This window comes from Pseudochaenichthys georgianus, chromosome 13, assembly GCF_902827115.2.
Source record: "Pseudochaenichthys georgianus chromosome 13, fPseGeo1.2, whole genome shotgun sequence".
NCBI classification, from domain to species: Eukaryota; Metazoa; Chordata; class Actinopteri; order Perciformes; family Channichthyidae; genus Pseudochaenichthys; species Pseudochaenichthys georgianus.
In genome coordinates this window covers 2,328,511-2,344,030 of record NC_047515.1, presented here as the reverse complement: position 1 = coordinate 2,344,030, position 15,520 = coordinate 2,328,511, and the positions used below count along the sequence as shown (strand labels likewise).

Here is a 15,520-nt window from a genome sequence, read left to right as displayed (position 1 = left end):
TATATATTAAATATTATTTATATATGTATTTTTATATAGTCTTAAAGTTACAACCGGCCCTTTGAGTGCAGCCATAACGCGAATGTGGCCCGTGATGAAATTGAGTTTGACCCCCCTGATCTAGAGAATTGGAACGGCACTTATCATGGCTGCCACTGAGGGACTTCCGGGTCATTTCACTCGGTGAGGAAGGTTCCTAAGCTAAACGGACTATTGGACTGCAGCCCATGTCTGTAGCAGCAAGCCGATCCCCATGTGCTCTTCACCAGTCGACTGTTGATGTATTTTATGACCTTAAAATCATCATCATCCTCATCACCTGTAAAGGAAATAAATGATTAAACCGCTCTCATCGTGGGTCCTCATACTTTTAACTGGTATGCCAAGGCAGAGGCATCTCTCCAACAAGCTAACATTACAGTCTAGTTTTTACAAATAGTATCAGATTGAATTCATCAAGAAGTATGGGAAGCTCTCAGAGGAGCTTGAAAATAATACATTCTCACATTTACTCCTTTGAGAGAAGAATCTGGCATGTTGTGACAAAAATAATATTCGCTTCCCAATAATGGAAATGTTTTTTAGGCTCATTTAAAGAGGCCCTGTTATGCTGTTTGGAGTGTCCCTTTCCTGTGGTTTGTGCTATAGGTTTGTGTGCATGTAAATGATCTGCAAAGGGTACAATGCCTGTGTTCCCTGAGTTTGGACACACTTTCCGCCCCCCCCCCCCTTCCTGCAGTGACAAGTGAGTTAGCATTTTACCACTACTGGTTCCCTCGTCTCCGAGCCAATGGGATTTCTCCATCAGATTTTGGAAAAATAGCTGTAAATAAGGTCTGTGGTTGGCACACATTTAAGAGACGGATCACAATTTGTTCTACGACATTAAATGCATCAGCAGTGACCCCACTGGTGATTTATGAAGAGTTTACGTGTCTGAAAAACGATGGTTGTTAACATGTGGCTGAATAGGACAACAGAAGTTGTCGAGGACGTTGTTCGTCATCACGCCGAACACGTAAACACTCCCGCTAAGTTTGTTTGCCCTGTTCTGCTTGAAAGCAAGTACCTGCGCTCTTGCAAACTATTAAAACAACGCTTCAACTCGTACAATTTCGAATCCGTATGTTGCAATATCGATCTTAAGTTGGCGTGACGTTGAGGTCGTGCGACCCCGCTGTACTCGGCTGTAGTTCCTTTATAGCATAACGTTAGCATTTTGCTTCTGGCGATTAGATTTATGATTATAAAATGATAAAAGTAGGGTAGACATGTGTAGATTATCCGGCTGAACAAAACGTGCATTTATCAAACAGGTTTGTTTTCCACAGACCTTATTTCCAGCTATTTTCCATAATTCTATGGAGAAATCCCGTTGCTTTTTTGTCGAGGGAACCTGAGCGCAGCTTACTTCCGGGTAAATACGTCATCCCTGCACCACGATAGGACTCCTTTGACTGTGACATCACTATTTAATATTTGCGCTTCTGTTGTACAGAGCCGGCCAGCTAACCAATCAGAGCAGACTGGGCTCTGGTTTCAGACAGAGGGGGAACAGAGGTGCTGCAGCACATTAAAGCATGGAGACATGTCCCAGTAGAGACACAGAATAAAAATGTGAACCTGAACATTTGAATAATAGGGACCCTTTAAATAACGAAAATGTACAGTTGTCAGAAAGAAGCCTTTTGTGTAGAGCAACGGGTTATCTTGCTTTGTGTATCTTGTTTTCATGATGTATGAAAATGAGCAGAAAATATATTTTATATTTTTGTTTCTACATTTATGACAAACAGAAAATACAGATAAACTTTAAGAAGTCAACAGCTGAAAAGAACACATACAATATGTTTTCCTAATTACATTTTTGCTATTCATTTTAAGATGCAATTCTACCAAACCTTTCAGATCGCTTGCATTCAACAGCTGATGCTAGTGTTGGCTCTTTTCAAAGTGAGAACTAGCCGCAGCCCCACGCACTATCTAACTGTAAATTGAGCAGATTGTAAAGCACAAAGAAGTGAGCATCTGCCAGGACACAAAGAAAAATAGCAGCTAAAGAATTGGAAGTAGAGGGAAGTACAATTGAAACAAAGCAGAGAAAAACAGAGCTGAGTCTGTTCAGTCCACAGCTCACACCTGACCATGAAATCTGTGTGATGGCTGAAGTGGTGTGTGTGTGTGTGTGTGTGTGTGGTGTGTGTGTGTGTGTGTGTGTGTGTGTGTGTGTGTGTGTGTGTGTGGTGTGTGTGGTGTGTGTGTGCGTGTGTGCGTGCGTGCGTGCGTGCGTGCGTGCGTGTGTTGCGTGCGTGCGTGCGTGTGTGTGTGTGTGTTGGGTGGGGGTTGGGGGTTGGGGATTCTGTGTATGCATGTGTCAAACAATAGTAATGCAAAGAACCATATGGTTTTTTGGATTTAATTTACATGAATTAACTCGAGCACGGTGCAACATAATTATTTAAAAGTGTTACGTTGTGGTGCTGTAATGAATCACTTCACAGTTATTACGTCAATTAAGGGGATTTTTTTATACAGGTACAAATGATAACTGATGTTGTTTGCTTTTACCTCCAAAAACAATGATTAGGCTACCATCAGCAAGCTTTTAAAACGCTTACATGTTAGGAATATTCACTCGGGACAGGAGGTGTAAAGATGAACAAAGATAGATATTGTGACTTCTAACTAAATGTCCTGTCCCTCTCTCTTTCAGGGGAAACCAGAACAGAGAGCAGGCCCAGCAGTGGCTGGAGAAGATGAACGACCAGTGGGAGCTGCAGAGGTTTCTGCAGGACTGTCTGGAGGTAGGAGGCCAGCATGCTGGATCTAATCGTATGTTTCACAGGCAATAATAAGGGGAGGATCCTCTCTTTGTTACTCGATTTTCAATAGCCCTGTTTACATTTTAGCAACATCTAGTGGCAGCGCAAGACATTTGGATTTCAAAAGTTTTCATCCCTTCTGACAGATGCCCTGGCAAGATCCATAATCAAAACACCACATGGCTGTGGGGAAAGTAGCCTTACAGTATTTATACAGTAGGGTTTGAATTAGACACTATTATATACACTTACTATTTGACATTTAAATAGAAATGTAAACAATAAGATTTAGTCGTTACATTTTTTGACAGTGTCATAATGACATATAAGAACAAGTTTAAATCAGCTTCCCTATCGTTGGAAATGGAATCACCTAATTCAGTAATCTGGGCAAATTAAAGACATTACATTTTTAACATCTGTTTAGTATCTGTTCCTTATATTCCAAGCTACTTTATTGACACCAGAAACATACAGTATATATTGTTTTACTGACAACACATGCGTTAGCGTCAGTCTACACTATTTTTAGGATATAATCCTATATGTTTTTGTTAGCTGTCATTGACATGGTGTGTGCCGAATGCTGGTCAGTTGTGCTGCACACGGCTCACCTCTGCTGCGCCTGCAGAGTCACACACTTCCTTCTGGGGCAGAACGTGGTTTACTTTCAGAAACTTTCTCTCTTTGGCTCTACTGAATAATTCAGCAGCACAGCTCCTCATCACTAATTCAGAGCAGGAAGTGTGTGTGTGTGTGTGTGTGTGTGTGTGTGTGTGTGTGTGTGTGTGTGTGTGTGTGTGTGTGTGTGTGTGTGTGTGTGTGTGTGTGTGTGTGTGTGTGTGTGTGTGTGTGTGTGTGTGTGTGTGTGTGTGACAGTGGGCAGTGACACTGCGTCAGTCTGTAGGAACCTGAGCTCAGCTGCGAGGGTGTGTTCCTCTGCTCACTCCATGCTGCATCCTTCTGTTTCCTGCTGTAGCATTCTTGGCAACACATTTACACACAGCTTTATAAAATCTAACAGTATTTGATATTTGATCTGATCTTTAAAGCAAGTATATGGAACTTTCTTTGTGTTGATGTTTTTCTGGCCCCAGTGGAAAAAGCTGAATGTTTCAATGAGCACCGACACCTTGTTATCCAGCTAGCAAGAACCTGCATTTTTTTTTAAAGCAACTGAAAGAAGGACACAACTTGGTGGAAAATAAGTTGACTCACTTTGGTGGTCTAGCCTGTCTTATTAATGCAAACATGCTCATAGTCACAGGAAACTGTTAGAACTGCTCCTCAAATACAGCTAATGTTAGCTATATTCAACTACCTAGCTAGCAATGTTTTTCAATAAATATTGCATGGGGAGTTTTGCTATTCTGCTGCAAGGACAGACAGCATGCTGAACAGATTTCAAGCCCCTTGAAGGTCTGTATTTGCGATATAAAGAAATATATTTTAAAAAATGTGATGGATTGAGGTCAGGTTAGTGGAACTAGCAACTTGCTTGTCTGATTGGACAGGGCGAAAAATAATTTAAGAGTTTGTCTTTGATCTGTTGAGAGTTGAACATGCAATCATGAAGGGAAAATGTGGAGGGCAAAGAGTATATTTTCATTGACTTCAAAAAATATTAAACATGATAGTTCACTTTATTCGTTTATGACCACTAATAAATAACACACTTTAACAGCAAGTTAAAGTTGCCTCCTGGCCCACTTTTCCCTGTGAATTTGTTTAATCAAATAAGCATTATATATCAGTGTAGGAGGAAAAGGGAAAGTTGGAATGGGAATTGCAACCCCTTAATTTTCTTATGTTAAATGAGTGCCCAAGATTTCACTCTCTTCTTGCTGTGTATCTCTGACCCTTTAAGATGCTTGTCTCTCTGTGGCTGATACTACCCCTGTGTCAGCAGTAACGACACAATATATCATATCAACAATGAAAATGTACTATTCTGTTCAACTCACGAGCAAACCTTTCCTGTCAAGATGTGAAAACAGGCTCTTACTTAGGGTCGTAAATAGATATTTCAGATTTAGCTTGGGATCAGACCTTGATCAGCATTATAAAAGCATGTAGAATAGCCAATCTTCTTGCACTTATTTGCTTTTGAAGTTTACATTTAGGGATGCTCCGATCGATCGGCCACCGATCGATCGGCCGATACTCGCTCTCTACCGATCGATCGGTGCTCTCTAAACATGCCGATCGCGAGAGCCGATCGCATGACGTAAAATACATGACACTTTTCTCTGTGTGCGGCAAAACAAGCTCGCCAACATGGCTTCACCGGTCTGGCAGTATTTCAAGGTGTCCGAAAAAGACAGTAAAATAGCGGAATGCAACGTGAAGCAGAAATCCTGCAGCTCCGCCCGCTGAGACGGACCGGGGAGCGGAGCGACACACAAGAGTTAGACCGAACACACTTAGCTATTTGATCTACCTCTGGAACAAGCTAAACTAGTTATTATAAATATATGTATTCTTCACTGTCGGGTCACTCATTACTGGATCAGTGAGCTGCATGAGATACTGATAGGCTGTCAGGAGGGAGAGAGGGGGGGAGAGGGAGAGAAAGGGAGAGAGGGAAAGAGAGCGCTTCAGCTCATCTCTCCCGTGTTATTCTCCAAAGTGAATGTAAACTTGAATAATGTACATCATTTGAATGTAATAATTAAGTTGATTGTTGTTTGTGGAAGCTCCAGAGAATGAGCATTACTGAGTTTAACATCACTTTAAATGGAAGATTTACAGTGATGTTTAAATCTTCCATTTAGGCCCCGCCCACTTGATCGGATCGGCGATCGGTATAGGCCGATACTGATTCCGGCGATCGGCCCCGAAATTGGCGATCGGAGCATCCCTAGTTACATTGATGCATCAGAAGTCATTAGAGATTGTTTCAGAACAACTCTTGGTACTCCAAACATACTGTGATATTTTTGGGGATATTTGTTTTAAACTCAGTTTGTGCTGATCAAAATGTCCAATTAGTTCCTCTCCAATTTCAGGACCTAATCATCAGATCAACTATACATGGACATGTGCAGCAATCTAACTATTCCTACAGCTAAAGTGAGAAGGTGCTACAGGAAGTAATCCGTGTTTGTTGTTGGTCTAACAATGTTTGCCTTATTTTGTGGTACACATTAAAGGTACACTGGAGCTAAAGAGGACTCTGCAGATCAGGGGGTGTCAAGCTCAATTTCGTCTCTCACATTAGCATCATGGTTGCACTCAAAGGGCCAGTTTTATATATAAGAATATATCAAAATACATATATAAATATTTAATATATATAAAATAATGTATTATATTACATTATTGCATTGGATTATTATCAGATAGGGTAATAACTTCATAATTAACTACGTCTGAAAGCAGAAGTCTAGGGCAAATCATTGCAAGTGTCTTCAGTGAGAATGTCACAAAATGATTTAAAAAGAAAATTCAAATTTGAGATGCATTGTGGGACATGAAGTTTATGGGCAACGTGCTTCTGTAAATCGTCATGTAACCGTATAATAAACATATTATATTCTTTACAAGCTCTTGTGGGCCACATCAAATGAAGTCACGGGCCGAATTTGGCCCCCGGGCCTTGAGTTTGACACCCCTGCTGTAGATGGAGCTGCTCTCTTGGAAATACTTCTCTTACTGTAGAGAATTAAAAAACAAAGTAAAACCACTATTGCTGTTAGAATAAGCACAAACTACAGCAGTGCTATGTATTAGCATAATCAAAACAACATCTGTTTTTTATGTTTTGGGTTAATTAGTTATTTTTATGCTTTTTTAAAGTCATGTATCGGTTTTTTCTATTTGGTTCAGTTACTTGCCCACCCCTCTGTTTCAGGAGAGGAGCAGCTGTACGCCCAAAGGCTGCATGGCCGAGCACAGTGTGTCTGTGTAATGGATGTAACACATGCAACAGTCCCTCGTACGCCTTCCCTCCACTCACAGACTGAGCTTTTCCTGTGTAAGGTCAGATGTTATGGATCGGTGCTTTGTCCTGAGGATAAACCGTGTTAAGAACATTTCTTGGAACATGGAGTTAAATCTGTGATTTTCTCAACACAAAAATAAATCTTCATACATATTTTCAACCTTTGTCCTGGACTCACAAAGCGCCTTGAGAAAGCCTGAACCCTGATTCTCCAAACAGCTACATGTATTTAGCAGGGAGAAACTGTGTGCCCCATACATTAGACTCACGGTTAAAGAATACTGTTCAGCATTGAACATTGGTAATAGGTGCATCTTGAAATCTTGTCACACAATTTCATTTAAAACTAAAAATTAAATGTTCTACTTCTTGAAAAACACAACATTTTAGGGCGTTTTAGTAGTTCTTTAATTATTTTACATTTTTTGTATTGACTGCACAGTTATTTTTAAATTACCAGATTATTTTTGATTAAAAGATTCAGTCAATAAAATGTTTAAAATGTCCGTCCTAATCAGTCAGTTACCGGCAGTTGAAATGATGGAAGCTGCTATCGTGTTATGACCAATGATGAGGCTATGAGCCCTCTGCTCCCTCCCTTTTGCTATGTCCCTTGTTTACCCTCCTAGTCAGACACACTGCCCCTCCTCCCCCTCCCTCATTCATACTGCACCGCCCCGACACACACTCCCTCTCCCCTCATTCAATTCATTCACAGTCTCAAGGGGTCATCAGGCCGTGACCCCCCCTGACCTGTGGTGTGTGTGTGTGTGTGGTGTGTGTGGTGTGTGTGTGTGGTGTGTGTGTGTGTGGTGTGTGTGGTGGTGTGGTGTGTGGTGGTGTGTGTGTGTGTGTGTGGTGTGTGTGTGTGTGTGTGTCTGAGGAAGGGTGCTGATGTTGACCTGGATATTGTTGGTGATGCTGTCAGAGCAGGCGTGAGGTGTTCTTACTGTGTCTTACATTTTGATCATTTGCAACCTTTAATGGACTGTGTGGTGTGTGTGTGTGTGTGTGGTGTGTGTGTGTGTGTGTGGTGTGTGTGTGTGTGTGTGTGTGTGTGTGTGTGTGTGTGTGTGTGCGCGTGTGTGTGTGTGTGTGTGTGTGTGTGTGTGTGTGTGTGTGTGTGTGTGTGTGTGTGTGCGTGTGGTGTGTGTGTGAGGTGTGTTGGCCGGCATGTCCTCACTCGTCTGCACCGTGTGTTAGACGGAGGTGACGCACAGAGGGGGAGTCGGCACCTGTCCTCTTAAGGAGGGAGCAGCAGTCTATCTGTCGATCTGTCAGACTACTAACCCATCAGCAGGATCAATCAGGGCGCTGTCCAATCCCCTACTTCCTGTCTGTACCACTATCACTTCATCTCTTTTCTCTTTACATCCTCTGTTTCTCTCCCCTCTCTCTGCTTCACCACTGCAGCAGAGACAGAGCTGCCTGGGACTGCTGCAGAGAGGAAGAGAGGGGTGGGGGTGTGTAGTGCGTAGTGTGTAGTGTGTAGTGTGTAGTGTGTAGTGTGTAGTGCAGGAGGATAACACAAAGCAGCTGGAGAGCAGTGTGAGCTGTGAGCTTGTAACTGGTGTGTTGCAATCCTAAAACAACTCAGATAAATCTTCTTCTGCTCCTGATTTCCTGTCTCCCTCTCCCTCTCCCTCTCTCCCTCTCTCTCTCCCTCTCCCTCTCTCCCTCTTCCCTCTCCTCCATCCTCCTGCTTCCACACCATGCAGACCCCCCTCCCCCTGTTCCCCAGCTCAGCATCATGATCCGTGACCGGTGAGCCTGGAGGCGCTGACTGCATCCCCCCCAAAATATCCCAGCCTCCCAATCTTTTGCTCCTCTCCTCTTCTCCTCCTCCACCCTCACACAAGCAGCCCACTCTCTCCCTCCCTCCCCCACTCCATCCATCCATCACTCACTCTCCCACACTCTGAAGGTGTGAGGCAGGGGAGGGGCTCCCATGCGCCGGCTCGGCTGCCTGCCATTTTATTGTTTTGAGGAGGTTGATTTTTGTTCTTCTCTCAGTCATCCTCAGTCTTGCCCTCTCGCTCGTCACTGATCCGCCCCCACCCTCCCTCCCCTCTCCCTCCTGGTTCAGCGTACAGCAAGCAAGTAGAGAGACAGAGTGAAGAGGGAGTGGAGCGCAGCCTCAGCTTGAGGTCTCCGGAGTGTCTCCCCAGCCTCCTGTATTGTTGTTGTTGACCCTCCTGCTTGGCGTTTCCCTCTCAGCACAGCTTTGGTGTGGCTGTTCATCTTTACAAAAAGCGCACCTCTCTTTCTCTCGAGCTCTTCCTCTCCTCATTCTCTCTCTCTATCCGACTCTGCGGTGAACAGCGTGTGCATGTGTGTGTCGGCAGAGCGGCGAGGATGCGGATACCAGCGGCTGTCTGCGGCTGCCACAATCCCATGGGCTGGTCCCGATGAATGCTACCGGTAATGGGGCTAGTGCAGTTAGGACAGAGGGTGCAGGTGGAAGCGTGTTGCATGCAGGTGTGAGGACGGGGCTGAGGAAGGATGCTGATGTGACCTGGATATTGTTGGCGATGCTGTCAGAGCAGGCGTGAGGTGTTCTTACTGTGTGGACTGTGTGTGTGTTGAGGGCTTGTTTGGGTGTGTGTTGATGCGGTGTTGTGTGTACATGTGAATTCCTTCCGTCATGCTTGTTGGTACACGTGTGTCTCCCAACATGTGCCTGCTGTGCGTCATTAAACATTCGTGTGTGTGTGTTTGACCTTGTACTTCCTGCTGCTGGTGTGCTGGTGGGTTTATCTACCCTGTACCCCCAGAAGCGAATGAATGTGCGATAAGGAGTGTCTCTTATGCATATCTTATAAACTGGACACGTTCTCAACATGAGTGTTTTGTATGTGTTTGAAATGAGGATTGCCACCTCTCTTTCTCTCTGGGCCAGCTGGGGGACTGGGTGTGTGAGAAGATGCTGATGGCGAGGGACAGCAGCCGAGACGAGACCCAGAAGCTTCACAAGAAGTGGCTTAAGCACCAGGCCTTCATGGCCGAGCTGGCCCAGAATAAGGAATGGCTGGACAAAATTGAAAAGGTGAGTGCTGAGTTACATTTTTCCTGGAGCAGGTTGAAATGCCACTTTGGAATAGTGAAAAGGACTTTAGTGTATGTTATCATAAATGATTTGGCAGCAAGCGGTGAAGGATGTAATAACAGTGAGAATAATGTACATATTGGTTATACAGTAGGAAGTGAAGTCACACAAGTCATTTCTATGGATTTGGGCCCCCTGACTGTACATGTCTCAATTTGTGCTCCTTAAGGTATATATTTTATTATTTCCTTTTGTGTCAATATTTATTTGTTTGGTAATAATAATAATAATAATTCCTTGCATTTATTATAGCGCTTTTCCAGTGCTCAAAGCGCTTTACAGATACACATTACACATATTTTTTATACATGCATTTTTATACATTTTTATACATGCAATGGTCACTGGTAGACGCTGTCCCCTTTGTGTAGTTTGACTTGGTCATATCTTTCGCATTGAATGACATATTTGAAGCTTTGTTTGTTGTCACAAGTTGTTTTGAGCAGTTGCATATATGAGTGCTGGATACCAGACATCTCCGTGACACTTGTTAATACCAGCATTTTTATTTATGATTAGGTATCTGCAGAGATTCAAATAATACAATAAAGATAAAAGTGTTTACATTAGTTTGTCTATTTCCCATAGGCATATAGGGTATGTTTGAAAAATGTTAAGCGGCTCACAATTAGCAAAGACAATACTGAATGGCAGCTCTTAACTATCTGTTTGGTCGTTGACGTTTAACATTATTTCTTTATTATTTTTGCAAATGTTTTATTTTAAATAGTTACTTCTTTGTTTCTCTTTAGACATACCTTTGTAAACAAAGCTTATACACCAGTTTCACATCCATTTCATTACTCAATGTTCAATTTATCTTAAACGGTTTTATCCACAAGTCCTTGAATTAAAAACCAAAGCGCGACATGTTCTTAACATCAAGCATACCAAAAGAAGTTGCAAGGGCAGCGAGATACACAGAGGCTATGCATAGAGGGGGAGCTGTAACCTTCAGTGTTCTGATGAAGGAGGTTCGTACAGCACATGGCCTCTGCGCGAAGCTGTCATCTGGTCAGCCAGGGTTCCCCAGCTGCACGACCAGCTCTCACTGGACACACTTTCTGTCCACAACTCTGACTGGCTGCAGTCTGGCATCTGGATGTGTGTGTGTGACTTCAGCAGCGGTCTGTGGTTCAGTGCCAGGTTCCCTCAGGAAGCCTGTAACTCATCACAGATGTGTTATCCTTATTTAGGGAACGCCACACTTCATTCCTTTTGTACGAGCCTCGGTGTTTGGCCTGTGACGACGATCACAAAACAACAATGTATCAAAACTCGAGATGACCTTAGGTGTTATACTGCTGTATGGAAGCATAAGCATGTCAATGTTAAGACTCCCACAAAAACTGTTTTCTATTAAATTATGAAAAATGTACATCAAAATAAACCTTTGGGTAAGAACACTTTAGATACAAGTTACAAAAAAAGAAATAAACAATAATACAAAGCACGCAAATCAATCCTTTAGCTGGAATTGTTTACTTGTGTAATGCTACAGCACGCAGTTGCGGTCTACGTGAGCCCTTTCTACACAATTAAAGGCATTTTCATTCAAGCTAAAAGAGGCCAAAAAATGCTGCTTCAGTCACGCACACGTTTCTTTAGATATCAACATCATACACAAATTAATGTAGTTCTTTATATCAAAACAGAAGCAAAAAGACACAATGTGCAAATGTATAGAAATCCATGCATTCATGCACAGAAACATATTTATACATAATATAAACCAGGGATGTCGGACTACAGGTTCCTTTTTGGTGTCTATGATGACTTAACATCGGCGCGGGACAAATCGTCAGCTCTGTACAAACAGGAAGTAACTCTTTAAAAAGGAACCGGGAGCTAACGGTCAAAGGGTGTAGGGCCAACGGAAGCTCAATTATGTGAAAATAAAAATCCCACCCCTTACATACAAACAAGCACACTTTAAAAGAGAATGGTTTGTTGAAGAAAATACCGGAGGCTAAAGGAAGGTCTTTAAGTTGATTTGGCGTGTGTGTGTGTGTGTGTGTGTGTGTGCGTGTGTGTGTGTGTGTGTGTGTGCGTGTGTGTGTGTGCGTGTGCGTGCGTGTGTGTGTGTGTCTACAGAAGGTCCAGTTGTGATAGACACGGTTCAGGTGATAGGCAGGTAGATTGTATAAACAGCTTTTGGCAGGACTTCTGTTCTGACTAGAGCCAGAAAACGACTATATAATTGGTGAATAGCGAAATTGCATACTGAGTGTATTATTATTATTATTATACTGAGTGTATTTCACTGAAACTCATATGGTGTACGCCTGTAGTTGACTGTTGCATTACGACCTCCGACCTCCGAAGTCTCATCCTGTGCAGGGCTGTACCTGATCTCCTGGTGGAGCAGCACTGCCCTTTGAGTTCTCTGTGCACATGCTGTAAGGCTTCTAACGACGTGGTTGAGTTTAAATCTGAGGTGGTAGTCAGTTAATCAGACAGCTGAAAGGCAGACACGTTTCAGAATCTCTTTATACAATCAATAAAATGAGCATTACAAATTGACATCATCTTGGAAGGCAGCCTGATTTAAACTGCGACATTACGCAAGAATAGCTACCCCATGGTAATGGCTAAGTCTCTCTGGAGCATGGTATATATCATAAACTAATGCTAATTGGATGTATGCAAAGAGAAGATCACCCTTCATCCCTCATAACAAAGAGAAATAATAGTACTTAAGGTATATCTGCATTATCCATTAAAAGAGGAGTATCATTGTTTGCATGACCGAAAAGGTCCTTTTTCATAATTCCTCTTTTAATGTTCTGCTCATTCTGTATCTTTACTGTGAGCCTTTGCCTTTTCTCTATATGTCTTCCTTTGTAGTGGCCACTGTGACGTGGGTGTGTGAGCATGTGAGTGTGTGTAGCTGTCTGTAACGTGGGCATATGATGGTGGATAAATGGGCTGACTGATGTGTAATGATATGCTGTGATATAATGTGGAGCAAGCAGCACTGTGAGGCCGGAGCGCCGAGCTGCATCCATTATAGATTCATGGGTCATGTGCTCATCTGAAGGCAGAGCTGGGTTACTGGAACATGCTTACAGGAAGAGAGAGAGAGGGACAGACGGCCAAGGAGGAGAAACACTGGAGTTATTCATTTTTAAAAAATGGACATTTGAAAAGCAATCGACCAATTTGAGGGAGAATAATTGTATTTGTCTGGTTGGTCTGACGCTATTGATCGTCTGGGGACAACAGGCAGTATTTCTGGAGTTCAGCTAAGAGTTCGGACAAGACCTCCTTTTTACGTGCGTCAGCCATTGTTTACAGATGATGGAGAGATGACGAAGAGCAAATTGAGTCATGTTTCAATGCACATCAGACACTAGGCGATGGCTTCTTACGCTGTATCTCAGCCATGTCTACCACCTCATTTCCACAGACTGATATTGTATTCATTTGCAGGTGCATGCATATTGTTAACGGTAATATTTCTTTAATCTATATTTAAGCCACTGAGGGATGCGAATGGAAGCACTTGTTCCGACATGTGTTCAGACTAGCAAACAATGTCCGGTGAGCCGTATATATTTGAATCTATCGATCCATTTATTTCCAGTTATATAATTATAACCTTGAAGGTGTCCACGCTCTGATCCAAACACGTTAACACACAGCTCGACTCGAGTCCACGACACTGGCTCGACAGGATGCTTCCCACACATCTTATTCTGATCACCGGGTGATAGCCTACACTCTCAAATGAATGCTCCATCCGGTGTTTAATGGCAGAGCTGCATGTTACCCTCACCTTGTGCTGATGAAATAAAAGAAACAAACGACATTATGGCTCCAACACACAGTTTACAAATGGCTTTGGCTGTCTGGAAGGTGGTTCATAGGATTTGGCATCTTGTGATGGCAGTACTAACAACAATGTGTACAGCAGTCTTTGATCGTTGTCCTGTCTCTTTGCAATGGGCTGTATCCAAGGTCCTGATCGAATTATTTGTTCAAAATAAAAATGTAAATAAAACCAACACATGTATAATCAAACAAAGACCTATTTATGCTGGAATATGATTTCTGAGTTTGAAATCAAATATTAAAGTGAATTTTGTTATTTCTTAGAGGTGTTTGTGGCCCTGGTACCTGACACTTCCTGTCCAAAGACTGTGGCTGCAGTCGAACAGTCCAAAAATCAGCTCCTAGCGTCTATCCCTTGACCTCTGAGTGAAACGTCACGGGGTTAAGGGATAGTGGATAGGAGAATTCAAAAGGACTTAGGAGAAGAGACTGCGGTGCTTTAGAGAATCGACTGCACTTTCACTATCCGACGTGTTTATGATGCGCCAGCGGACGTCATGAATGTGCGTCTGCTGCTGTGGGGAAACCATGGAAACCACAGTTTTCTATACAGCGGACTACAACATGGATGTTCAATAAGAACGAGGGACTACTGTGAACTCATCTAGAGACTCTGCACCGTGCTCTGATGCTGCTGCTTTGCTTTATGAACGGGGACAAAGAGAAACATATTCTTCATGACCAAAGTTGGAAACTTCTGCTCGTCACCCTCTCCCTCCGGTCCACATTAATACAAATGATCCCAATGCGTATGATTGTATGAACTAAAGATCTTAAAATCAATACAGATGTATTTATTATAAACGTTAGTCCTTAACATCTATCACTGTGTATATCACCATTCAAACATCTTTTAAAAGTAGAACAAACCACACAGCTCAGTAAAGACTGTGAGATGTTGACTTTATTTGATCATTTCAGTAAAAACTAACGTTCATATTTCTCTTTTTGATTATAATACTGATGAACGTTCAGAAAAAAGCACTTTGGCAACTTACCACCTATGTTTTAAAAAGCTTAATAAGCACCGTAACTTTCATGATATCATTTCTCGGTCATAATCGATTGTTTCCGTGAACGGCCGACTGTTGAGTGACGGCAAATGCTGCGGCTGCAATGCATTGTGGGGCAGCATTTTCTCCTCTCCTTTCGGTGAGGGAGGTCCAGTGGTTCCTAAGCTAAAGGAGGTTATAAAGGAAGTTTCAAACCTCCTTTCCTTTCATTTAGAGGATTCAAACGGCACTTATCATGGCTGCCACTGAGGGACTTCCGGGTCATCTCACTCCGTTAGGAAGGTTCCTCAGCTAAACGGACTATTCGACCGCAACCTGTGTCTTGTGTCCTCTCCATCTCGGCCGCTTGTATCCGCGATCTCGTTCTTTCGGTCATGACCCATCCTTCATGACCAAAGGTGAGGGAAGGAACGAAAATGGCCCGGTAGACAGAGAGCTTTGCCTTCTGGCTCAGCTCCCTTTTCGTCACAGCGGTGCGGTAAAGCGACTGCAGTACCGCTCCCGCTGCTCCGATTCTCCGGCCCATCTCACGCTCCATTGTTCCCTCACTCGAGAACAAGACCCCGAGATACTTGAACTCCTTCACTTGGGGTAAAAAAAATACACAAAAACCTTTACACGCAGCCTAAAATAGATAAAACCAACATCAGAAGTTTCCTTCATTTGATAACTTGATAACTTACCGAAGGAAGGGAAAGACAAATGTGACTGGAAGCTATCGTCCAATAAATGTGCTAAACCAGGACTATAAGATCTTTACCCACATTTTGGCAAAAAGACTCGAAGAAATCCTCCCTCAGAT

General features: G+C 42.9%; 1 protein-coding gene across 1 annotated transcript in view; it reads left to right on the top strand.

Annotated features, from left to right (window-relative positions):
* LOC117457411 (spectrin beta chain, non-erythrocytic 4) overlaps nucleotides 1–15,520 on the top strand; it is a 150,109-nt gene that overhangs the window by 76,633 nt on the left and 57,956 nt on the right. Inside the window, 2 exon segments of the mRNA XM_034097494.2 lie at nucleotides 2,714–2,804; nucleotides 9,665–9,811. Coding sequence (XP_033953385.1) covers nucleotides 2,714–2,804; nucleotides 9,665–9,811 — 238 coding nt within the window.